At 39.0% G+C, this 27,806-nt stretch overlaps 1 protein-coding gene and 1 non-coding gene across 2 annotated transcripts; one reads left to right on the forward strand and one right to left on the reverse strand.

The window, feature by feature from the left end:
• Positions 1-4,072: 4,072 nt before the first annotated feature.
• LOC112643493 (histone H3.3A-like) lies at positions 4,073-7,601 on the forward strand. Its single transcript, XM_035699394.2, has 3 exons — positions 4,073-4,157; positions 6,626-6,777; positions 6,905-7,601. The coding sequence occupies exons 1-3, from the start codon at positions 4,073-4,075 to the stop codon at positions 7,232-7,234; spliced, it is 567 nt and encodes a 188-aa protein (XP_035555287.1). The 3' UTR covers positions 7,235-7,601.
• Positions 7,602-8,588: 987 nt separating this feature from the next.
• Positions 8,589-8,695, reverse strand: LOC112645691 (U6 spliceosomal RNA). Its single transcript, XR_003127196.1, has one exon. It is a non-coding gene; the product is annotated as a U6 spliceosomal RNA (small nuclear RNA).
• Between the last annotated feature and the right edge of the window lie 19,111 nt (positions 8,696-27,806).

The raw sequence follows: 27,806 nt of genomic DNA on the forward strand, positions 1-27,806 counted from the left end.
TATTGTGATGTATAAAAAAATATTTGGCCACTTAGATGACCAAAATACATTTCTCATGTATATTTGGTCCTTGTTCACAACTCCTGGCTCACAGCTCCCAGATCCTCAGAATTTGGTAGCAAGGTTGGTTGGCAATGGAGCCATCCATGTGATTTAAGAGTTGGAACTTGGATTCCCACCCCTGACCTCTGGGAGAGCAGGGGAGCTGGAAGTTGAATCAATCACCAGTGGCCAATGATTTAATCAATCATGCCTATGTAATAAAGCCTCCACAAACACCCAAAAGGATGAAATTGAGAGAGCCTCCGAATTGATGAACATGTGGAGATTTGGGGAGACTGGTGTGCCTAGACAGGGCATGGAAGCTCTCCTTTGCCTGTACCTTGGCCTATCCATCTCTAATACCTGGCTGTTCCTGAATTGTATCCTTTTATAATAAACCAGAAATCTAGTAAGTAATGTATTTCTCTGAGTCCTGTGCTTCTCTAGCAAATTAATTGAACCTGAGGAAGGTTCTGATTTTCTAGCCAGAAGCATAGATGACAACTAGCACTTGTGACTGGCATCTGGAGCAGAAAACAGTCTTGTAGGACTGAACCCTTAACCTGTGGAATATATGCTATTTCTGGGGAATCAGAAGCTGTTCCTGGGTAGATAGTGACAGAATTCAGTTGAATTCTCAGACACTCTGTTGGCATCTGGAGAAAAGCTAGGTGCTGTGTGGGACTCCTACACGCATTGGAATCGGTGCCAGAACCAAAAGAGCCAGGGCATGTATTCTGAGTTTTTTGAGGGTTAGAAGGAATTAACTTTATTGCTTTTAGTGAAATTATACACACCCATGGGACGAAAGTAAAACTAAGAACAGTACAAAGACAGTAAAATTCATAAAATCTCATTACCTGGAAATATCCACTGACAGTTTCTGACACCCTTCTAGACTTCATGCACGTATACACACATAATTTTATGTCTCTACTTTTCTTACTCAGCAATGTCATAGACACAGTTCTGTATCAATAAATATATCTACAAGGACACCTGGGTGGATCAGCAGTTGGGCGTCTGCCTTTGGCTCAGAGTGTGATACCAGGGTCCTGGGATTGAGTCCCACCTTAGGCTCCCTGCATGGAGCCTGCTTCTCTCTCTGCCTCTCTCTCTATGTCTCTCATGAATAAACAAATAACATCTTAAAAAATATATATCTACATCATTATTTTAATGGCCACAATATATTATGTTGTGTGTTAATGCTTTACATATGTCTGAGTCCAATCAGAAAACAGAAATACACAGTAATATAAATGGGAGACTTAATATAGAGAATTATTAAGCTGTGATAGGAGAGTAACTATAAAGATAGGAAAATACAGAGAATGAGACTTTGCCATTTGTAAAAACATGGATGGACCTAAAGGGCATTATGCTAAATGAAATAAGTCAGAGAAAGACAAATACCATATGATTTGACTTATATGTGGAATCTAAAAAAAAAAAACAAATGAATAAGAAACAGACCTGTAATACAGAGAATAAACTGATGGTTGCCAGAGGGGAGGGATGGGGAAAATGGGTAAAGGAGACTGGAAGGTACAGACTTCCTGTCAGGAAATGTCAGAGGAATAAAAGGTACAGCATAGGGAACGTAGTCAGTGGTACTGTAGCAGTGTTGTGTGGTGACAGACAGCAGCTACACTCATGGGGAGCCTACACAATGTATAAACTTATTGAATCACTATGTCATACACAAGAAACTAATATTCTCAACTATACTTTGATAAAAATAGAAGAAAGAAAAGAAATTCTAAAAAGGGTACTTTAGGGGGCACCTGGGTGGCTCAGCCAGTTAAGCATCTGCCTTCAGCTTAGGTCATGATCCCGGGGTTGTGGAATTGAGCCCTGTAATGGGCTCCCTGCTCAGTGGGGAGTCTGCTTGTCCTCCTCCCCGTGCCTTTCCCTTGTAAATAAATAAAATCTTTATTTATTTGAGAGTAAGAGAGAGAGCACAAGCAGCAGGAGAAGCAGGCTCCCTGCTAAAGCACAGAGCCTGACGTGGGGCTCCATCTCAGGACCCCAGGATCATGACCTAATCTGAAGTCAGACACTTAACTGACTGAGTCACCCAGGAGCCCCTAAATAAAATCTTCAAAAAAAAAAAAAAAAGATACTTTAGGGCTAGGGGTGGGTACCTAAGAAAGGACAAAGTTGGAAAGGTATTCAGACTTCCTTGAGGAAGGTGTGGTCAGAGTGAACTGAATGGTGGAGAAGTTCGCTGAGTTGTCAGGCTGGGATGGTCTACATTTACTGGGAAGGCAGGAGCAGCACTCCAGGCCTCAGAAAAGTCCAGGCTGACACGGGAAGGAGTGTACCAGGCAAGTCAGGTGCCATTGTTGAGTTGCTTTGCAGGAATGGAGCATACTTCTACGTGCAGCTCTGGGAGGTGGGGTGATGGGAGTCTCCAGGACACTGCCTGCAACAAAATTGGCTTGGCTGGCACATTATATGGCCAGTTGCACAGGCCCTGGTGTGTGCACAGAAGGGGCAGAGAAGAGGATACCAAAAGCAGGCACCTGGGTGGACACAGATGCATGCATTCTGGGCTTCTAGCTATCCTGCCATTGCCCCTGGAGAGCTGGAAAAAAACAGAGGCCTAGCATATAGTAGAGAAAACACCACTTGGAGTTTGGCACTGGAGAAAAAGCACACTCTGCCTGAGTCTGGTGATAATCTACCTGAGACCTAGGAAGAGAAAAGCTCTTTTTCTTTCAATGTCCTTCCAGCACTCTCTGTTAATGGAGCCTAACATTTTATGTTGGCAAAGAAAAGCTATTTACGGGCCCAGTTCCATTATTGAAGAGAAGGCAATAAAGGGTGTACCTGGGCCATGTGGCATTAAGTCAATACCTGCCCACTATCACATACTTGACCAGCTTTCTACTAATGAATGTTTTGTATTTACCATGTCTTGCCATCCCAAATAATGCTGGTATGCATGACTCTAGATATAGATTTGAACACTTGAGTGATTAGTAGAAGAAGGTGTTAAAATGAGGAGGTGGACATGAGATTTACATCCATTCCTGGATTAATCAGTCAAAGCTACAGTTGGCTTGGGGAAATGCTATGGAAGTCAGCAGCTGCCTGGATCACTCAGAGGTGGCTAAAAGTTTTCTTTACTGTTGGCCACAGCTGCTTTTCTAAGAATCACTATAACTACCAGAGATAACTTCTATTTAAGAAATTTTCCTACACCTAGGCCTCATCTCCCACCTCTGAACGGTCATCAAAACCCAAGCCCTCGGGCAGCCTGGGTGGCCCAGCAGCTTGGCGCCACCGGCCCAGAGCATGATCCTGGAGACCTGGGATCGAGTCCCACGTCGGGCTCCCTTCATGGAGTCTGCTTCTCTCTCTGCCTGTGTCTCTGCCTCTCTCTGTCTGTCATGAATAAAACAAAACAAACAAACAAAAAAAAAAACAAAAAAAAAAAAACCAAGCCCTCAGCCATTCAGTCCTGTCCCAGTGTAACAGACCTCTGCCCTGACACCTCCAGGACCACTAGGGATTTTCCAGCTTCTTCTTTACTTGACACCTCAGGAGTCTATTTTTATCCCCTTGAGAGATTCTCTTATTCTCCTTGGGAATATTTTAAAATTTGTATTTTATATTAGATTCCACATTTATGGATATTGGAAAACAGAACAAAAGGCCCCAGAGGTCCTGTCTATTGCATGGAAGCCTTGCTTTGTCCTGCCTTTCTTCTGCTTTTTATACCTCTCAGTTCCTACCTGGAAATCCCTCAAATTCACCCTAGTGCTGTTCGTTTCTTGCAGACAGACCTCTATCCCTTAATCAGCAGAGTATGCACATTATGCCAGGGACCCCTTAGGAAATGATATTGAAAAAGCCTGAATGGTTTTTCCAAGTCACAGAAGCAGTGAGTAATAAAACTGGAATTAGAAACCAGACCCCAAGTCCAAGTCCAAGCTGCTATCACATTTCAGAAAGAATACAATTAACAAGAGAAAAGCCCCAATAGGCTTGCTGTCTCCTGTATTGGCTCAAAATCCTCATCATGCCCAGTGGTCTCTCAGGGCCCCGACAGAGGTTCCTGCCCTGCCAGTTCCAGGCCTGCTGGCCCCCCTTTGAGGACCATTCCGGTAGATATCTGAATACCTCTCTCCTCTCTCCGGAACAAAGACCTGCAAGTCCCCATTATGTCCTTTAAAGTAATTAGTCCCAATCAGGGGTCGTTGGCAAATGGGCAATGGTTGGTTTGGAGGGGATGGAGCCTTGGGCCCTGGGCATCTCTTGGAGGTGGTATGCTGGCTGAGACCATTAACAAGCACTTGAAGATCATGTCAACTTCTATTGAGCATCAGCTGTGTATTAGGCCTCATGAGACAGAAATATGGAGTGTGGATTCTGCCATCTTTGTTTTTTTATTATTCATCCCATGGGGGGTCTGCCATCCTTTACTTTTGTTTTCTTATATATTTGTTTCTGATTATACATTTACAACACAAAAAAAATTAAGAAACTCAATCACAAAAATATGTAATGGAAAAATCCTCATAATTTGTCCCTTAATCCCTCCCCACCCCAAATAATTACATTTTGGCTTTTTTGTGTATTTTAAATTTTTAAAATTTTATTTTTAAACAACTTTAGATTCATAGCAAAATTGAGCAAAAAGTACCAAGATTTCCCATATTCCTCCCTGCCCCTCAGTAAACAAAACCCCTCCCACTGTCAGCAACTTCCACCAGAGTGATATGCTTGTTACACTGCAAATGTAGTGTGCAAAATATAGTCTACAAATTAGTGAATCCACATTGATGTGTCATTATCACCCAAACTCCATTGTTTACATTAAGGTTCTTGGTGTTGCACATTTTATGGTTTTTGACAAATGTTTAATGACATGTATCCACCATTATAGCATCATACAGGTTCATACAGGTTTTACTGCTCTAAAATCCTAAAAATCCTTTGTACTCCATCTATTCCTTCCTTCCCACAATCTTTGACAACTACTGATCTTTTTAATGTCTCCATAGTTTTGCCTTTTCCAGAATGTCATATACTTGGAATTGTACAGTGTACAGCCTTTTCAGATGGTATATTGTTTAGATTGTTTTCTTCAAGTGCACAATATTATTGCTTATTAATTAATTAAATAAATAGGGATAATATACAATATGTTATTTCTTTAGGTAATACTGTATCTTGAATATATTTTCTTACCAGTGTTTTTATTTATTTATTATTTTTAAAGATTTTATGTATTTGAGAGAGAAAGAGCATGAGTGTGGGGGGGAGGCAAAGGAGAGAGTGGGGGAAGCAGACTCCCCACCAAGCAGGGACATGGAGATCCATCCCAGGACCCTGAGATCATGACCTGAGCTGGAGGCAGACACCCAACCAACTGAGCCACCCAGGCATCCCTTATCAGTATATTTAAAAGATAATGGTAGTAATATAATAGCTAAATTCATTGACTATTTACTATGTATCACATACTGTTCTTCTATAAATGCTTTTCATGTCTGTTATGGGCTGAAATGTATCCCATACCCCCCAGTTCACATGTTGAAGTCCTCTTCTTCAGTACATCAGAATGTAACTGTATTTGGAGAGAAGGTCTTTAAAGAGATAATTAAAATGAGGTCACTAGGGTGGACCCTAGTCCGATGTGGCTGGTGTCCTAGAAGAAGAGATTAGGACACAGATGTGCACAAAGGGAAGATCGGATGAAGGAACAGAGAAGACAGCCATGTACAAAAGCCAAGGAAAAAGGCCATGAGGAAACCAATCCTGCTCACACTTGGATTTTGGCTTTCAGCTTCCAGAACTGTGGAAAAAAAAATGTCTGCTGAGTTTGTCTGTGGTACTTTGTTACGGAAGCCCTAGCAAAGTAGTATAATGTGTAACTCACTTATTCTCAGCATAACCCTAAGAGGGATGTACTATTATTCCTTTTCTATAGGCAAAGAAAGTAAGGGGATCCCTGGGTGGCTCAGCGGTTTAGCACCTGCCTTTGGCCCAGGGCGTGATCCTGGAGTCCTGGGATCGAGTCCCACGTCGGGCTCCCTGCATGGAGCCTGCTTCTCCCTCTGCCTGTGTGTCTGCCTCTCTCTCTCTCTCTCTCTCTCTCTATATATATATATATATAATAAATAAAATATTTTTTAAAAAGAAAGAAACTAAGACACAGGGAAACCAAATAACTTGTTTAAGACCACCTACAGTATAATGCCAACATAGACTAAGATATATGCAGTAACAATCCCCATGTAATTCACACTGCAAGTTCATTGAGGACTAGGGCAGAGCACAAGCTCTTCATGACTACTCATGGGCCCAGGCTCATGGAGCCTCCATCTCAGTCCATGTTCTTTGGTGCCTCAGGTGGGGAAAGAATATGTGATGAATCTCTTATTGACTTCTTTTTTAAATTAAAAATAATTTAATTTTAATTCCACTTAGTTAACATACAGTGTTATATCAGTTTCAGGAGTACAGTGTGGTGATTGGGTGTTCGCCCCCGCCGCCCCGCGGTCGCTCGCCAACGCCAGCGCCGCCTCTAGCTCGCCGAGCTCCAGCCGAAGGAGAGGGGGTAAGTAAGGAGGTCTCCGCACCCCGGCTCGGACAACGCAGACTGCCCGCAAGTCGACCGGTGGTGAAGCGCCGAGGAAGCAACTGGCTACAAAAGCCGCTCGCAAGAGTGCGCCCTCTACTGGAGGGGTGAGGAAACCTCATCGTTACAGGCCTGCTACTGTGGCGCTCCGTGAAATTAGACGTTGGGATCCCTGGGTGGCGCAGCGGTTTGGCGCCTGCCTTTGGCCCAGGGCGCGATCCTGGAGACCCGGGATCGAATCCCACGTCGGGCTCCCGGTGCATGGAGCCTGCTTCTCCCTCTGCCTGTGTCTCTGCCTCTCTCTCTGTGACTATCATAAATAAATTTAAAAAAAAAGAAATTAGACGTTATCAGAAGTCCACTGAACTTCTGATCCGCACACTTTCTTTCCAGCGTCTGGTGCGAGAAACTGCTCAGGACTTCAAAACAGATCTGCGCTTCCAGAGTGCAGCTATTGGTGCTTTGCAGGAGGCAAGTGAGGCCTATCCGGTGGGCCTCTTTGAAGACACCAACCTGTGTGCTATCCATGCCAAACGTGTCACAATTATGCCAAAAGACATCCAGCTAGCACGCTGCATACGTGGAGAACGTGCTTAAGAATCCACTATGATGGAAAACATTTCATTCTTTAAAAAAATTTTTTTTCTCTTCTTCCTGTTATTGGTAATTCTCTGAACGTTAGATATTTTTTTTTCCATGGGGTCATATACCTAGTATATGATTGCAAGTGGAAAAATAGGGGACAGAAATCAGGTATTGGCAGTTTTTCCATTTTCATTTGTGTGTAAAATTTTAATATAAATGCAGGGATATAAAGCATTAATGCAAGTCCAAATGTTTCAGTGAACACGTTTCAGCAGTTCAACTTTATAACAATTATAAATAAACCTGTTAAATTTTTCTGGACAATACCAGCATTTGAATTTTTTTTAAACAAGTAAATTTCTTATTGATGGCAACTAAATGGTGTTTGTAGCATTTTTATCATACAGTAGATTCCATCCATTCACTATACTTTTCTGAGTTGTCCTACATGCAAGTACATGTTTTTAATGTTGTCTGTCTTCTGTGCTGTTCCTGTAAGTTTGCTATTAAAATACATTAAACTAAAAAAACAAAAACAAAAACAATGTGGTGATTCAACAATGGCAGACAGCACCCTGTGTTCATCATTTCAAGTCCACTTCTTAATCTCTACTACCTATTTAACCTATCTCCCCAGCCTCTTCCCATCTGGTAGCCATCAGATTGTTCTATTAAGAGTCTGTTTCTTGCTTTCACCTGCTCTCTTACATTTTCTCTTTCTTGTTAAACTCCACATGAGTGAAATCACATGGTACTTGTCTTTCTCTGACTTATTTTGCTTAGCATAATACACTCTAGCTCCATCCATGTCATGGCAAATGGCAAGATTTTATTCTTTTTTATGGCTGAATAGTATATACACATGTATATATACACACCACATCTTCTTTATCCATTCATTAATGGATGGACACTTGGGCTGCTTCCATTCCTTAGCTACTGCAAATAATGTTGCTCTAAACATAGGTGTACATGTATCCCTTTGAATTCGTGTTCTTGTATTCTTTAGGTAAATACACAGTAGTGTGATTACTGGATTGTAAGGTAGCTCTATTCTTAACTTCTTGAGGAATCTCCATAATGTTTTCCACAGTGGCTGTACCAGTTTGCATTCCCACCAACAATGCACAAGTGTTCCTTGACCTGTTGTTTCTTGTGTTCTTGATTTTAGCCGTTCTGGCAGATGTGAGATGGTATCTCATTGTAGTTTTGATTTGCATTTCCTTGATGGTAAGTAATGTTGAGCATCTTCTCTTGTGTTTATTGGCCATCTGGACGTCTTCTTTGGAGAAATATCAGTTTGTATATTCTGTCCATTTTTAAATTGGATTATTTGTTTTTTGGATGTTGAGTTTTATAAGTTCTTAAAAATATAGAATGCTTTACAAACTTGCATGACATTTTTGTGCAGGAGCCATGTTAATTTTTTCTGTATTGTTCCAATTTTCATATATCTGCTGCTGAAGAGAGCACATTCTTTCATAGACTTCTAAATCTTCTGCATGCTCAGCACTTCTACTTACATGTCTTCAACTAAGCAAGTCTTAAGGCTATGCCTATCTTCAAAGGGATTAAGGGAGCACAATCCCCTGTACTCAGGAGAGGAGAATGAGGATATTTATAAATTAGTGTCATGGCAACCACCTGGGCCAGGCCAGCCCAGGCAAACAAAAGCCTACACTCTCAATGTGTATTCCAAAATACAGGTAGATGGTGTGTATTGAGGAATTAACTTTACCCAAAGGGGGTTCTGGCTTTTCTCTCAGCTAGTGGAAGTACTCTCTAAGCCCCTGGAATATCCTGCCTTGATCAAACCCTAGCTTTCTTCTTTATTTTTTCCCACCATCTCCCCCTCCCCTTCACATGTTCCTAAGTCCTCTGTTCCCCAAATATTACTGGCTCCTTTATGCTTCAGCAAGCTCATACACGCTATTTTCTCTGCCTCATCTACCCTACTTGAGCTGCCCAGGGAGACAATCCATCATTCAAAATTTGGCTTGAAATCTCCTTTCCTTCAAAGACATTTCTTTTCCCTGTCAGAAAGTGTTGTTCATTCCTTTCTCTGTGTTTGCATAATATTTTTTATCAGCATGTGTTGTAGACTTTCTATTTGGTTCTAAACAAAAGTAAACACACCTACAATGATGCAGGATGAGAAAAGGCTATAACTGGTCTCCAAAGATGGATCTCAGTGCACTGCAATTCTCTGCTACTCATGTACTTGTGCAGTCCTCTCCCTCATTGACTCTGGACTGGCTATGATTCTGTTAATAGAATGAAGTGGAGATGATGCTGTGCCAATTCTGGGCCCAGCCTTTAGAAGGAAACGCAGCTTCCATTACCTTCTAGAACTTAGCTGCCATGCTGTGAGGAAGCCCAAGCTGCCATATTTTTCTAACCCAAATAGAGAGGAGAAGCCCAACACTACTTGGGGGAAGGAGGAAGACTCAGCCATTCCTGCATCACTGGCAAACTTCCACATGACAATAACCTCCCCTACCATGTGATGCACCTGGCTGGGAAACACCAAGAGGGCCAGCAGAATTGCCCCGTTGAGTTAGGTCAACCCATAGAATTGTAAGGTAATGATATGGCTGCTGTTTTAAGTCACTGAGTATTGGGTTTGGAGGTCATTAGACTGTGAGGATAACAGTAACACAAAACATTAAGCATCCTGGATATTTCCTTTGCATAAAGGAAGAAGATAAAGAAACATTCTAAGCAAGAAGTATGATTTCTGAAACACAAAGGGCAGTTCATCTCATCAAATGCCCGGCTAATAGTGCATCTCTCCTGATTGTTTTCCCTATTAACTAAAGTTTCCAAGAGTCCCATGCTATGTAGCTTTAGTCCTTTAGGGAAAAATTCAATTTATTATAAAAATAAAGACAAAAGACAGGGTCTATGTGGTGAAGATATGAAGGTAAAAATAAATGAATAAATAAAACATTCAGTATTTCTTTTTTTAAAAAAAGATTTTGTTTGAGTGAGCAAGAGAGAGCAAGAGAGCCATTTCTTCCTCCATAGCATTTTCCATAGTGTATATTTATTTTTGTTTGTTATCTGTCTCCCTCCACTAGAGTGTGAGCTCTAAAAACACAGACTTTGTCCACTGCTGTATCCTCAGTGCTGAAAAAAGTGATTGGCATGTACTTGGCACTCAATAAATATTTGTTGAATGGATGGGGGTGGAATGTCTCAAAACTCTACTTGCAGCTAAATAGAAATGCTAAGCAATAAAGTATACTTGATTCTTTTGCTTAGCATCACAGATAATTTTGCCATTATAGTAAGTTTTCTAAAGTGGCTGGGTTTCCTAAGTCATTACATAATTACCTCTTAAGGCTGAGTGAGCATTTAAAAGTGCAATTTCTAAATTGTTTTGCCTATATAACATCTCTGCTATTGACATTATCATTTAGCAAACATTGTGATTTTTTTTAAACACGTCCTAGAAGAAATCAAGCTGCAATAGCACCATAGCATAAAAGGGAAGAGAAGTGGACTTAGTGACAGTTCTAACCCACCCCATGTCAGCCAGATGGCCTTGGTAAAGCCACTTAAGCTCTTTGAGATTTTTTCCTTCACCTGTAAAATGAAGATACCCTACCAAGTCTACCTAATTTGGTATTGTGAGGGTCAAATAAGAAAATATGTAGAAGTGCTTTGAACACCTGAAAAGCATCATGAAAACATAAGGTGGTATAATTATGCCACAGTAATAATCAATCATCAACTTTTTTTTAAAAGTAGGCTCCACAGCTAGCATGAAGTCCAATACAGAGCTTGAACTCACGAACCTGAGATCAAGACCTGAGTTGAAATCAAGAGTCAGATGCTTAACTGATTGAGGGATTGATGACCCTCAGTCATCAACTTTTAAGCACCTGGTATAACTGGGGGACCATGCTAAAGCTGCAGGAGGAGTCTATATTTAAGCTGACAGAGAGGCTTTCCTTTTTGTTGGAGGGATGGGTGCCCCTTAAAAATTTGCTCATCTAACTAATAATGCAATCATCTCCAGAATATGTTTCAGATACAATGTAATTTTTAAAAGAATCAACTGATTCAAATTGTATCTTGACATGCTAATTTATATCAAAGGGGGCTAATGAGCCATAGACCTCTTATTAGTTAGAGGCCACCCCTCAGTGTATGCATGTGTCTGTGTCCTTTTGGACTTTATTCTTCTGTTCATATTGCTTTTTAAAAATTATGTAAGTAATAGGGTAATATTAAAATTATATAGGGTAAAATTTTATAAATAAATTATATTTAAATTTATTTTATTTAGGGGCATGTATCCCTTTAACACACAAACACACACACACACACACACACACTCATGCTCCTAAAACTAATATCTTATTTAATGGTCAAAATTTATAAATATTAAAATTTATAAAACTTTATAAATTTATAAAATTAATAAATTATATATTTAAATTTAAATTTATAAATATTAAAATTATATAAAAATAGGGTAATAAATAATTATAAAAGTGGCTTATTTGGTTGAGTGGCTGACTTTATTTTGGTTCAGGTCATAGTCTCAGGGTCCTGGGATCAAGCCCCTCATCGGGTTCCATGATCAGTATGAGTTTGCTTTCTCCCTCTCTCTCCCTCTCCCTCTGCTCTTCCTTGCCCTTCCCTCATGCTTCTCTTTCTTTGAAATAAATAAATAAAATATTTTAAAAATTATATAAGTACTACATGAATATTTCTACTGGGGAGAAATGTAATATAGAAGTGCACCAAAAAGGAAAAAGTCTTTCGTTCCTTTGCCCATCATATTGGGGTTTATTTGTTTATTTATTTATAAAAATATTTTATTTACTTATTTATTTCAGAGAGGGGGAGCTCAAGTAGGGGGAGGGGCAGAGGGAGAAGCAGAACTGAAGCAGACTCTGTGCTGAGCACAGAGCTCAATGTGAGCTTGGTCCCATGACCCTGAAATCATGAAAAGAGCCAAAATCAAGAGTCACTTAACTGACTGAGCCACCCAGGCACCCCATATTTGGTTTCTTTTAAAATGCACTTTAAATGAATCTCAATAAGAGGAAATAACCATTGAGACAAGAAAAAACTTGAAATCATACATGACTTATAAACAAATAGTAGGGCAGCCCCGGTGGCACAGCAGTTTAGTACCACCTGCAGCCTGGGGTGTGATCCTGGAGACCCAGGATGGAGTCCCAGGTCGGGCTCCCTGCATGGAGCCTGTGACTCTGCCTCTCTCTCTCTCGCTATGAATAAATAAAATCTTAAAAAATATATATATAGTAGAGACATTGGTAATTTCCTAGGGAAATTCATATTGGCAAAATTGAACTCATTAGAATTAGAAAAATTTTAAAGATCAATTTCCATAGAAGATACAGAAAATTATTAAGTAACTACCCCCCACAGAAAAGCACCAGACCCAGACAATTTCACAGAAAAATTCTACCAAAACATTAATATAGGACACTTAAAAGGAAGGAAAACTTTCTAATTTCTTTTTTTTTTTTAAGATTCTATTTATTTGAGAGAGAGAAAGAGAGCTAGAGAGAGAGGCACAAATGAGGTGAGGAGCAGAAAGAGAAGCAGATTCCCACCTGAGCAGGGAGCTGCATGCAGGCTTTATTCCAGGACTCTGGGATAATGACCTGAGCCAAAGGCAGTCACTGAACTGACTGAGCCACCCAGGTGCCCCTCTAATCTCTTTTATGAAGCAAACATAATACTGATATCTAAACTAGATACACTGCAGAGAAAGAAAACTATTGACCAACATAATGTTCATTGATATAAAAATTTTAAATAAAATATTAGCAAAAAGAATACAATGCCACATTAAGAAAATAAAACATCAAAACCAAGTGGGATTTATTCCAGAAATGCAAACCTGGTTTAATATTTGGAAGTTAGTTAATTCATACCATAATAATAAATCAAAGGAAAAGATCATATTATGTCTGTATAGAAGCTGAGAAAGCCTTTGAATGAATCAATACCCATTTATCATGAAAACACTCAGAAATATAGGAATTAAAGAATACTTTTTAAAAAAGTTTTTATGTAAATTCCAGTTAGTTAACATACAGTGTGATATTAATTTCAGATGTATAATATAGTGATTCAACATTTCCATACAATCTCCAGTGCACATCACAAGTGCTCTCCTTAATCCCCATCATCCATTTAACCCATCCTCCCACCCATCTCCTTTCTGGCAACCATCAGTTCATTCTCTATACTTAAAGAATTTACTTCTTGGGGGATGCCTGGGTGGCTCAGTGGTTGAGAGTCTGCCTTTGACTTAGGGCATGATCCCGGAGTTTCGGGATGCAGTTCCACATCGGGCTTCCTTCACGGAGTCTGCTTCTCCCTCTGCCTGTGTCTCTGCCTCTCTGTCTCTCTCTCTCTCTCTGTCTGTCTGTCTTTCATGAATAAATAAATAAAATAATTTTTAAAAGAGTTTATTTATCTTGCCTCTCTCTTTTTTCCCCTTTGCTCATTTGTTTTGTGTCTTAAATTCCACATATGAGTAAAATCATATGGCATTTGTCTTTCTCTGATCTATTTCTTTCAGCAAAAACTCTCTAGCTCCATTCATGTCATTGAAAATGCAATATTTCATTCCATTTTGATGGCTGAGTAATACTAAAATGCCGTTTTAATATATACCATATTTTCTTTAGCCATTCATCAATTGATAGACACTTGGGCTATTTGCATTTGGCTATTATAGTAATGCTGCTATAAAAACATTAGGGGGCATGTATCCCTTTAACACACACACACACACACACACACACACACACTCATGCTCCTAAAGCTAATTCCTTATTTAATGATTGAATGCCACCAGCAATGCTTTTAGGACTGGAAATAAGACATGAATGCACACTATCCACTATTATCCAACATTGTACTAGAGGTATTAGCCAATGCAATTAGACAAGAGAAATCAATTAGAGGCATTGGAATGGATAAAGAAGAAGTAAAACTATTTATATTTGCAGATGATATGATACTATACCTGGAAACCCAGAAAAAAATCAATGATAAATTTAATTTACACAATAAAATAATTCAGTGAAGTATATGACATTAACATATAAAAATCAATAGCCTTTATATCCACAAACAATAAACAGAAAACAATGTTAGAGACAACCCTCTTTACTATAAAAACAAACAGGATTAAGTAGTTACAATTAATTTTAACAACAGATGTATAAACACTATATGAGGAAAACTTTTTTTTTTTACAATTTTATTAATTTATTCATGAGAGACACACAGAGAGAGGCAGAGACACAGGCAGAGGAAGAAGCAGGCTCCACGCAGGGAGCCTGATGTGGGACTCGATCCTGGGACTCTGGGATCATGCCCTAAGCAGATGCTCAACCGCTGAGCCACCCAGGTGTCCCTATATGAGGAAAATCTTAAAGCACTACTTAAGGACAATAAAATAGGTTTGAACAAATAGAAAGACATTCCCTGTTCCCGGATAGAGTGACTGAACATCCCAAAGATGTTAAGTTCTCCCTATGTTAATTTGTAAAGTTAATGCAGTTCCAAGAAAATTATCAGCAAACCGTTTTATACAGTCAGACAAGTTGATACTAAAGTTCATATAGAAAAACAAACATGTAGCAATGGCCAAGAAAACACTGAAAAAGAAAAATGGTTTGGGACTAACTTTACTAGGTATTAATAAATAAATAAAAGTCATTATAATCAAACCAGTATGGTATTGGTGCAAGAATAGGCAAGTGGGCCACTGGAATACAATAAAAGTTAGAATCAGACCCAAATATATATGGAAACAGTGTGTGACAAAGGTGACATCTTAAATCACTAAGGTGAAGATAAAATTTCTAATAAATTTGTTTGACAAAAACTCCATGAATCAAGTCAAAAAACAATTGACAACTGGGGAGAAAATATTCAGAAAATATACATAAACAAGAGGCCAAATATTTTACAATATACAGAACTCTTAAAAACTATGGGACATGATACCCATAATGAAAAAGACAGATAAAAGCAAGTGTTCCTGAAAAAATTAGAATCCTCATATATTGCTGGTGGGAATGTAAAATGGTGTGGTAGCTTTAGAAAACAATTTAGCAGTATTCAAAAAGTTAAACATATAGTTGCTATATGACCCAGCAATTCCATTCCTAGGTATTATCCAAAAGAAATGAAAACATACACCCACATAAAAACTTGTACATGGATGCTCATAGCACCACTCTTAATAATAGCCACAAAATGGAAACAACCCAAATGTCTATGAACTGATGAATGGATAAACAAAATGTGGTTTACACACATCATATATATCCATGGAATAGAATATTATTTAGTCATAAAAAGGAACAAAATATTGATTTACGCTGTAACGTGGATAAGCATTTAAAACATGTGAAGTGTGGGGATCCCTGGGTGGCTCAGCAATTAGGTTTAGTGCCTGCCTTTGGCCCAGGGCATGATCCTAGAGTCCCCAGATGGAGTCCTGCATCGGGCTTCCCGCATGGAGTCTGCTTCTCTCTCTGCCTGTGTCTCTGCCTCTCTCTCTCTATGTCTCTCATGAATAAATAAATAAAGTCTTAAAAAAAAAAAACCATGTGAAGTGAAAGAAGCTGGTTGCAAATCCAAGTTGAGGGATGTCCAAAAAAATAATTATTTTTCTTCAAACTGTCAAGATCATGAAAGACAAGGGAACACTGAGGAACTATTATTGACTAGAAGGAAGTATGGATAAATCATGAGTGACAACGTAATGTTCTGTGAGATCCCAGATATGATTTTAGAAGAAAAAAAAAGGTATTACTGAAAAAAATTTGTGGAAAAAAATGTTGTTTATTTATGTAAGTAATTCTACCCCCAATGTGGGGCTCAAGCTCCTGACCCTGAGATCAAGAGCCACATGCCCTATAGACCAAGCCAGCCAGGCACCACAAATTGGTGAAATTTGAATAAGAACTGTAGTTTAGGAGCATCTGGATGGCTCAGTGGTTGAGTATCTGCCTATGGCAGAGGGCATGATCCCGGGGTCCAGGATGGAGTCTCGCATCCGGCTCCCTGTAGGGAGCCTGCTTCACCCTCTGCCTATGTCTCTGCCTCTCTCTCTGTGTCTCTCATGAATAAATAAATAAAATCCTAGAAAAAAAGAACTGTAGTTTACTATAGTTGTAGTAACATTGTACTAAATTAACATTGTACTACTGTTGATTCTGGTTTTGATCATTTTCTGTGGTTATACATTAGAGGGAGATGAGTGAGGGATATATGAAAACTCTCTGTGCTGTTTTTGCAACCTTCCTATAAATCCAAAGTCAGTTCTGGATAAAAAGCATGAAAAATAATATCAACAATAACTGTACTGACACTGTTCTTCAGAATTAATCTCTGACACCAGAAGGAGGAATAGAACTTGAACTAAAGATGTATTTGTCCTTACTTACCTTACTTTGACAATAATTAAGATAAAATGCCATAGCAGAAAGTTTCTGTAGATACAAAACGTATTGACGACCTTTGGCAGAAGCTGATAGTTGGGGCCCTCAACATACCTACAGATCTTAAGTGTGATAAAGAAGGAAGCCATTGGGATCCCTGGGTGGCGCAGCGATTTGGCGCCTGCCTTTGGCCCAGCGCGCGATCCTGGAGACCCGGGATCGAGTCCCACATCGGGCTCCCGGTGCATGGAGCCTGCTTCTCCCTCTGCCTCTGTGCCTCTCTCTCTCTGTGACTATCATAAATAAATAAAAATTAAAAAAAAGAAGGAAGCCATTCCAAGAGACAGCTCAATGACCTTTTATAAGATTTAAGTGCTTGTTGAAGGTATTATCAATCAATTGTTTAATTAAACTGCTTCATTTTAGTCTATTTTGGATTTTATTCAAACAATCCAAATTATATAATTTTTTAAAGATTTTATTTTTCTATGTAATATCTATCCTAATGTGGGACTCGAACTCATGACCCCGAGATCAAGAGTCTAATGCTCCAGCCAGGCACCCTGCCAAATCATGTATTTTTTGTAATAATATATTATTATATATCCCATTTTAAACTTGATTCCAAATCAAGCTGATAATTAATCATTGTGGGCCTAAAATAATGAAACTTATGTCTTTTGTTGTACATAAGAGAGTCAGTATGAGTATCTCAGTAACTCAGTCACTTTTAATACTATGCAGAAAGGAAACACTGCCCAGTGTTCTATGCTTGCTGATGGTGGGGGTCTTAAGGAGTGCTTAGAAGATGGTTTAGCTCTCCCAAATCACCACCTATGTCAACAAAAACAATTCCAGAGGAGAGTAATAATAGCAAAATCCATTTGCATGCATAATTGAAACTTCCTCAATTTTGTGCAAATTTTGTAAAAGTGTTTGCTATTTTGTATTGATATGTAACATATACTCTTTTACATAAAAGCATCATGCTTGCTATGAGAGATAGTATCAAAAAAAAAAAAAAAAGAGAGATAGTATCAAAGCAAGTCTCTTGGCACTGCCTTCCGAAAGGACTGCTTCTCCCAACCCTCTGGTGTGAGAATTCTGGATCCCTTTTCTTTCTATATTACTATGGACATGGCAATCATGAGTTGAAGAGGTTTATCAGGGATGCCTAGGGAGCTCAGTGGTTGAGTGTCTGCCTTTGGCTTAGGTTGTGATCCCAGAGTGTAGAGATCGAGTTTCCCACGGGGAGCCTGCTTCTCCCTCTGCTTGTGTCTCTGCCTCTCTCTGTGTGTGTCTCTCATGAATAAATAAATAAAATCTTTAAACAGAAAAAAAAGAGGTTTATCAGGTTATTTCCAGTATAATTAGGCTGTGGGCAATGATTAATACCTGGCTATTCAAGTTACAGTCAGCCCAAGAAGAATTTTACTGTGCTCCCATGAATATAAGACTATCTTTATTTTTATTTTTTTAAGATTTTACTTATTTATCTGAGAGAGAGAGAGATAGAGTGAGTGTGTGCACAGAGTGAAGGAGAAGCAGGCTCCCCACTGAGCAGGGAGCCCAATGCGGGGCTCAATCCCTGGACCTGGATCATGACCCAAGCTGAAGGCAGACACCCAGCTGACTGAGCCACCCAGGTGTCCCAAGACTACCTTTTAAAAAAATTTATTTATTTATTTATTTGGGAGAGACAGAGTGAGAGAGAGAAAGTAAGCACAAGCTGGAGGAGAAAGGCAGATAGAGAAGCAGACTCGTCACTGAGCAAGGAACCCTATGTAGGGCTTCATCTCAGGACTCCAGGACCATGACCTGAGCTGAAGGCAGACACCCAGCTGACTGAGCCACCCAGGTCCCCCAACACTATCTTTTCCATGCGGTTTACATGAGCAAATTTACAAGACAAAATTGTATTTATATGGAATTGTAGCCCTCTTGTTACAAAAGGTCTTTTGTTAGCTCAAGTCACATATCAGGGCCTTTGTAGATACAAAGTTGCAAGTGTGCACTGGAGAACATTTCTGTCAGGCTTTTTCAACTTGTGGTACCAGAGCTGGCCACCTGAGTACTCTGGGAGGGTAATAACGCACCCAGACTATGATGGTGCTAAGGCCTGATTCTTCACCCTTCCCTACACCCACACATTCAGCCATGTAACTTTGCAGTGCCCTCACACAGTGCCAGGGTGTAAGTGTCTTGCTTTGACCAGTGGGATGTTAGCAGAAGTGAAGCAACTTTCCGTGAATACATCATTAGGCCTATATACTCTTGTGCTTCTAGCATCCCCAGGAAGATAAACCAGGGCTAGCCCTCTAGCCTCAGGAAGATGACTAACCTGCAGAACTGAACTGCCCCAGTCAAGGGCACAGCTCCCAATCAACCTGCAGTTGCACGAGGAATGCCTTTGTTGAATGCCCTTGAAGTTTGTAGTTATTTGTTATGAAGCTATAGCTAACCTGTACACATATCAATTTAGTTGCAAAGATATAGAAAGATTTGTGGTATACATTAGCCAAGCACATGCCTTGTTCTTCATGTCCCTCATTGGCAACAGGGAGAGAGAAAAATTGAATCAATCTGGGAGGTCAAAATCTTATAGTTGACATTTATGAAAATGAGAATGGCAATATCCAGAGTAAATTTAAAATTTTCTGGTACTAAAGAAAGGCAAGAATCTGCAGATCTAAAATGTCCACAAGTGAAAAGCAAGGTATATAAAAAAAGATGCATACCTGGATATATCAAGGTGAAATTTCAGAATATGAAGGATAAAGAGAAAATCAAAACAAAACAAAACAAACCTTCTGGGGAGTGGGTGAGTGGGGAAGGGTAAGAATCAGTTTGCATTGTACCTTTCATCAATGAAATTACATGCTGAAAAATATTAGAGCAATATTTTCAAAGTTTGATTTTAAAAAAATATAGATAGATGAATATCTAGCCCCAGCTAAATTAGCAGTCCAGTGGAATGACAGGAATAAGCTTCGTTTAATGTGAGGACTCATAAATTTTCTTCCCACAGTTGCTCACTGGAAAAAAAAATTCCAAAGGATATAATCCAGCCAAGTGCTTCCTTAACCTTTGCAGAGTTTAGATAGGAGTACAGATGAAGATTTCCAAATTGTGACATTTCCCTCTCTTTCTTCCTACCACTAGCTCCATCTTTTTCTGCGAGGGAAACCACATCATACATGTAGAACCCTAACCTGCAAGTCCAAGTTCCATCCTACCCTGCCTAACGCAGCCTCCCCCTTGCAAGGCTGCAGGTCTAGCTAGAAGTGTGATCTACACACAGGAGGTAAGGTCCAAAGAAGAGGACTGCACAGGTCCTAGAAGTGGGCTTGGGGCCATGTGGACAGGAAATTCTGAATTCCTAGGTACTCAGAACATGATCTTGAGGGTATGGGCATGAGGTCTGGGTAGTCCTTATGGACTCTTTACACACTTCACTCACTCTTCACCAGCCAAGGGGCTTGGCTGGAGGAAGGCCAGTGGGGCCTTGTAAGCCTTGGGGCCTGTGGCAGAGACACTGTCCAGGTCAAGGAGTAGTACTAAGTCCAGCAAAATGAAAGTTTAATCCCAAGGAAAGACGTAGGGCACCATACGTCAAACAATAGCCAAATATATCATGGGATAGAGCAGACACATGCTTAATAGGATTTAGCATATAACATAACATCAAAAACAACTAGCATTTATTGAGAGCTCACTACATACCATATGTTGCGTGCGCTGCAGCAATACGATCAGGGTCTCGAGGATAAGGGGATGAGGAAAATAAAAGAAAAGTAAAGAGATGGGGACAGGAGGGACACAGTGGATGATGTCCAAGCAGTGCCAGCTTTATTCAAGGTTTTACAACATTTTATAGCATAAGCAAAACAAAGCTAAGAAGGTGTTTATTTTTAGCAGGTTTGTGAAACCCTCCAAAGTTCCCCTTTCTCAGCATGCAAGACAGACTCATGGGTGCCAGAAGACCTTGGTAAATAGATAAGCTTGTTGCTCCAGATGTGCATACTTCAAAGGAATATTAGGTATGGTAAACAGACCAACAAGGACAGCACAGACCCTTATTTACATTTACGACCAGGTCAGAATAAGTTGTATCTATTGTGTTATGTGGGCGATCACGTACAAATGAGCCCTGAGAACCATTCCTCAAGCTCTTTCTCAAGCGTCTACTAACTATTCACCCTTTAGGCTCCCGAGCCTTTTGAGTGAATGAGGGACGCAAGTCGGGGCCTGGTTTGGTTCAGTTACTCCAGCTAGTCCGTGGTCGCCCACAACCATACTCTCACTGACCCCATTTTACTTATGGGAAAACTTAGATTAGGTACAAGGCCCATGTGCACAAAACAATGGCATGGCTGTGTTCTTAACTGCAATATTGTTCTACAATAAAGGTAAAAGCATCTCAATTCAATAGTGAAGGAACACATTTTTCAGTAAATAGTACTGGAAAAATTGGCTCTAAGATTAGCAAAGGTGATATTTGCTGCTGTATCTTTAGTCATTTAACAACATAAAAGACTATTTCTCCCTTAAGGTCTACAATAGGTGATCCTGATAGGTGGTGGCCTTCCTCCAAGCAGTGATTCAGGGATTAAGACTTTTCCCATTTTAGGATACTTCTAACTTCAAAACATAGTTTCCAAGGGTGCATACTTGGCTGCCTCAGCCAGGAGGGGGAAGAAGGTCAAGGATGTGTGTGGGAAGTTTGCATAGGCCAGGCCTAAATGGAGTCCACAATCTCTGTCCACATTTGTTCCCTAGAGCTGAGTCACATGGCCACACTTAACTGCAAAGGCTTAGAAAGGTAGATTACAAAAAAGAAAAGAAAAGAAAAGAAAAGAAAAGAAAAGAAAAGAAAAGAAAAGAAAAGAAAAGAAAAGAAAAGAAAAAAAGAAAGAAAGAAAGAAAGAAAGAAAGAAAGAAAGAAAGAAAGAAAGAAAGAAAAAAGAAAGGTAGATTAATGTATGTTCAGGAAGGGGATGCCTGGGTGGCTCAGCGGTTGAGTGTCTGCCTTCGGCCTGGGGCCTGATCCCGGGGTCCTGAGATCGAGTCCCACGTGGGGCTCCCTGCATGGAGCCTGCTTCTCCCTCTGCCTCTGTCTCTCATGAGTAAAAAATAAAATCTTTAAAAAAAAATGTATGCCCAGGAAGAAGAAGAAATGGTTTGAGCATCCAGCATATTCTTCCATAGTTCTCCATTTGGATTTTAAAAATAAGCTACATTTATACTTCATATCATACCCATAATAACAAATTTAAGATAGATTAATAAGGTGCACCTAGGTGGCTCAGTGGTTGAGCATCTGCCTCTGGCTCAGGGGTGATCCTGGGGTCCTGGGATCGAGTCCCACATCAGGCTCCCCACAGGGAGTCTGCTTCTTCCTCTGCCTATCTCTGCCTCTTTCTCTCTGTGTCTCTTATGAATAAATAAATAAATAATCTTTTAAGAAAAAGATAGATTAATAAGCTAACACCTTAAAAATGAGCTAACACCAAACTCAACTATGAAAGTATTACAAAAATATTTTTTTTATGGTGTTGGGGCTGGAAAGGCTTTAAGCAAATCACAGAACCCAGAAACTATAAAGGAAAAGACTGGCACATTTAATTATATGTAAACTAAAAACTTCTGAACAACCAAGTGAAAGACAAGTAAACAAGTGAAAGAAGTAAGAGATCAGAAGAAAATATTTACAACATATATATTACTGATAGTATATAAAAATATAGAATGTGCACATACTTATAAAATTATTGAAAAAAGATAACTCAATGGAAAAACACACAAAAGATTTGAACAGTTTGGCAACAATAAAAGTATTCATCATGTTTAGTATTAAAATGCATGCAAGGAAATGTGTACTCTTTTATGCTCTTGGGAGAAATGTAAATTGTCACAGCATTTTGAAGGGGAATTTGACTATATCTATCCGTTAAAAATTTCTATAGCTTTTAACTTAGTAATTATTCAATTATTCAATACAGCAACATTTTCCCCCGTACATAAGATGACATAACTAATTATGTTTATTGCATTATTGTTTAAAATATTAGAAAAAATTAAACAATCTAAATGTCCATCAGTAGAAGAGTAATATGGAATAATATTGTCAAACTACACTATAATACATACCATGGAATACTATGCAGTGAATAAAAAAGATAAGCTGAATGTGTGACATGGAGAAATCTCTAGGATATACTTTTCTAAGTGAAAAAGCAAATTACAAAGCAGTAGAAACAGCTTAAACTCAGTGAGGTTTTTAAGAAAAGCCATAAAATGTACTGTGCATTTTTATGTGCACATGTTTTTAAGTGCATTTTAAGGAGTCTGGAAAGAGATTACTAAACTGACAACAAAGGTTTTGTCTGAGGATGAACATAGGAACTGAATTTAAAAGAATTTAAAAATTGGGTTTTGCTGATGGGAAATCCTTGGTGACTTTTGAAGATCAAATCTCATGGAAGCTGTGATACCAGCAACAACAGTACAGAAGTAAAAGAATGGAGGGAAGTGGAAAGGGGAAGTGAGCATAGAAAGAACCAACACACAAAGTTTCAGAGAAAATGGAATAGAAGTGTATGATGAACAAAAGGCACAAGAAAGGAAGGGTGTGATGATGTGGATGAGCTCAGATCAGCCCATGATGTCTGGAGTCAGAGGGATTTGTGAACAAGATTGCAGCCAGACTTCAAGGTGAATTTGGGGAGTATTTGGGGCTCAGTGGTTGGCTGTGTGGTGGGATGTTACTGATTGAAGTTGGGGGAAATGGCAGGAAGTCTTTGGTTGACTTCATCTTGTTGTAACTATTGGGGATGTAACTATGTATGGTGACAGATAATAGACTTATTGAGGGTGATCATTTTGCAATATATAGAAATATTGAATCATTATATTGTATACCTGAAACTAATATAATGTTATATGTGAGTTATATCTCAATTAAAAAAAAGAGATGGGAAGAATATATTACAAATCACACATCTGATAGCTGACTTGTATACAGTATACATAAAGAACACTCAAAACTAAATAATAAGAAAACTAATGACAAATTAAACAAAATATGTGAAGACATTTCACGAAAGGAGATCTATGGATCAAACAAGCACATAAAAAGATGCTTAACATCATTAATCATTAAGAAAATACAAATTAAAATCACAACAGGATATACCATTATATGTGCAGTGAAATGGCTGGCAAAACGAAAAGGACTGACTATATGCCAGGATGGCAAGATCATGAAGAAATGACAACTCTAATAAACCGATGGTGAGAGAATGTAAAATTAAATAACTACATTGGAAAACTGTTTGGCAATGGACAATTTTTAAAAATCTTACTCCTGGGGATCCCTGGGTGGCTCAGCGGTTTGGCGCCAGCCTTTGGCCCAGGGCGCGATCCTGGAGTCCCGGGATCGAGTCCCGCGTCGGGCTCCCGGCATGGAGCCTGCTTATTCCTCTGCCTGTGTCTCTGCCTCTCTCTCACACTCTCTCTATCATAAATGAATAAATAAAAAATCTTAAAAAAAATCTTACTCCTAAGAATATGTCATCCCACTGCCTTCTGGTTTCTATGGCCCCTGATGAGAAGTCAGCCATTGATATTAGTGAGGATCATGTGTACATGATTTGCTTCTCTCACTATTTTCAAGATTCTTTTTTTTTCAGTTTTGGACAATTTTATTTAAAAATTTTTTAACTTTGAATATAGTTGACAATGTACAACACAGTGATTCAACTTCTCTATACATTCTGCTGTGCTCACCACAAGTACAGCTACCACCTCTTACACAATACTATTAAAATGTCACTGTGCATACTCCCTATGATGTGCTCTTTATTCCTGTGACTCATTCATTCCATAACTGGGAACTTCCATTTCCCACTCCTCTTCACTTCATCCACTTTGCCCAACCACCTTCTCTCTGGCAACCATTAGTTTGTTCTCTGTATTCATAAGACTAATTCTACTGTTTGTTTGTTTAGTCATTTGTTTTGTGCTTTTTATATTCCAAATATGACTGAAATTATATGGTATTTGTCTTCTCAGTCTGATTTATTTTGCTTAGCATAATACTCTCTATGTCTATCCATGCTGTCCTAAATGGCAAGCTCTCATTTTTTATGGATGTGTAATATTCCATTGTACATGTATAGCAATCTTTTTTATCCATTCATGTACTGATGGACACTTAAGTTGTTTCTATATCTTGGCTATTGGAAATAATTCTGCAATAAACATAGGGGTGTATATGTCTTTTCAAATTAGTGTTTTCATTTTCTTTGAGGAAATACCCAGTAGAGAAATTATTGGATCATAGGGTATTTCTCTACTTAATTTTTTGAGGGATCTCCATATTGTCTCCACAGTGGCTGTACCAATTTACATTCCCACCAACAGTGCACAAGGGTTCCTTTTTCTCCACATCTTTGCCAACATTTGTTATTTCTTGTTTTTATTTTAGCCATTCTGACAGTGTGAGGTGTTATCTCATTGTGGTTTTGATTTGCATTTCCCTGAAGGCTACTGATGTGTCTTTTGGCTATCTATATGTCTTTGGAAAAATGTCTATCAGATCGTCTACCTATTTTTCAAATTGGATTGTTTGGGAGTTTCTTAGTATTGAGTTGTATAAATTCTTTATATATTTTGGATATTAACCCCTTATCAAATATATCATTTGCAAATATATTCTTCCATTCAATAGGTTGCCTTTTTGTTTTGCTGATGGTTTCTTTCACTGTATTAAAGCTTTTTATTTTGATGTAGTCCCAATTTTTTATTTTTGCTGTTGTTTCCCTTGCCTTAGGAGAAATATCTAGAAAAATGTTTCTGTGACTGAAGTCAGCAAAATTACTGCCTGTGTTCTCTTCTATAATTTTTAACTGAAGTATAAATAACATACAGTGTATATTAGTTTCAGATGTACAATACAGTGATTCAGCGATTCTATACATTACAATGCTCATCACAATAACTGTACTCTTAATCCCTTTTACCTATTTCACTCATCACCCCACCCACCTCTTTTCTGGCAACCACCAGCTCGTTATTGTATTTAAGAGTCTGTTTTTTTGTCTCTTGCTTTGTTTCTTAAATTCCACGTGTGAGGGAAATCATAGTATTGTCTTTCTCTGACTTATTTCACTAAGCATTATACCCTCTTCATCTACCTATTTGTTGCAAATGGCAAAATTTTATTCTTATGATGGCTGAGTAATATTCCATTTTACATAACATACCACAATTTCCTTGTTCATTTATTTTTTTAATATTTTATTTATTTATTCATGAGAGACACACAGAGAGAGGCAGAGACATAGGCAGAGTGAGAAGCAGGCTCCATACAAGGAGCCCGATGTGGGACTCAATCCTGGAACTCTGGGATTGTGACCTGACTCAAAAGCAGATGTTCAACTGCTGAGCCACCCAGGCATCCCTGTTCATTCATTTATTGATGAACATTTGGATTGCTTTTATATCTTGTCTATTGTAAACAATTTTGCAATAAACATAGGGAGGCATTTATCTTCTCAAATTAGTGTTTTTGTTTTCTTTGGATATATAACCAGTAACAAAATTACTGGATGGTTTTTTTTAATAATAAATTTATTTTTTATTGGTGTTCAATTTGCCAACATACAGAATAACACCCAGTGCTCATCCCATCAAGTGCCCCCCTCAGTGCCTGTCACCCATTCACCCCCACCCCCACCCTTCTCCCCTTCTACTACCCCTAGTTCATTTCCCAGAGTTAAGAGTCTTTATGTTCTGTCTCCCTTTTTGATATTTCCTACCCATTTCTTCTCCCTTCCCTTCTACTCTCTTTCACTATTATTTATATTCCCCAAATGAATGAGAACATATGTTTGTCCTTCTCCGATTAACTCATTTCACTCAGCATAATACCCTCCAGTTCCATCCACGTTGAAGCAAATGGTGACTATTTGTCATTTCTAATGGCTGAGTAATATTCCATTGTATACATAAACCACATCTTCTTTATCCATTCATCTTTCGTTGGACACCGAGGCTCCTTCCACAGTTTGGCTATTGTGGACATTGCTGCTAGAAACATCGGGGTGCAGGTGTCCCAGTGTTTCACTGCATCTGTATCTTTGGGGTAAATCCCCAACAGTGCAATTGCTGGGTCGTAGGGCAGGTCTATTTTTAACTCTTTGAGGAACCTCCAAATAGTTTTCCAGAGTGGCTGCACCAGTTCACATTCCCACCAACAGTGTAAGAGGCTTCCCTTTTCTCCGCATCCTCTCCATTTGTGGTTTCCTGCCTTGTTAATTTTCCCCATTCTCACTAGTGTGAGGTGGTATCTCATTGTGGTTTTGATTTGTATTTCCCTGATGGCAAGTGATGCGGAGCATTTTCTTGTGTGCGTGTTGGTCATGTCTATGTCTTCCTCTGTGAGATTTCTGTTCATGTCTTTTGCCCATTTCATGATTGAATTGTTTGTTTGCTGTTGAGTTTAATAAGTTCTTTATGGATCTTGGAAACTAGCCCTTTATCTGATACATCATTTGCAAATATCTTCTCCCATTCTGTAGGTTGTCTTTTCGTTTTGTTGACTGTATCCTTTGCTGTGCAAAAGCTTCTTATCTTGAGGAAGTCCCAATAGTTCATTTTTGCTTTTGTTTATTTTGCATTCGTGGATGTATCTTGCAAGAAGTTACAGTGGCCGAGTTCAAAAAGGGTGTTGCCTGTGTTCTTCTCTAGGATTTTGATGGAATCTTGTCTCACATTTAGATCTTTCATCCATTTTGAGTTTATCTTTGTGTATGGTGCAAGAGAGTGGTCTAGTTTCATTCTTCTGCATGTGGATGTCCAATTTTCCCAGCACCATTTATTGAAGAGACTGTCTTTCTTCCAATGGATAGTCTTTCCTCCTTTATCGAATATTAGTTGCCCATAAAGTTCAGGGTCCATTTCTGGATTCTCTATTCTGTTCCACTGATCTATGTGTCTGTTTTTGTGCCAGTACCACACTGTCTTGATGACCACAGCTTTGTAGTACAACCTGAAATCTGGCATTGTGATGCCCCCAGCTATGGTTTTCTTTTTTAAAATTCCCCTGGCTATTCGGGGTCTTTTCT

Source organism: Canis lupus, chromosome 1 (genome assembly GCF_003254725.2).
Source record: "Canis lupus dingo isolate Sandy chromosome 1, ASM325472v2, whole genome shotgun sequence".
Lineage (NCBI taxonomy): Eukaryota > Metazoa > Chordata > Mammalia > Carnivora > Canidae > Canis > Canis lupus.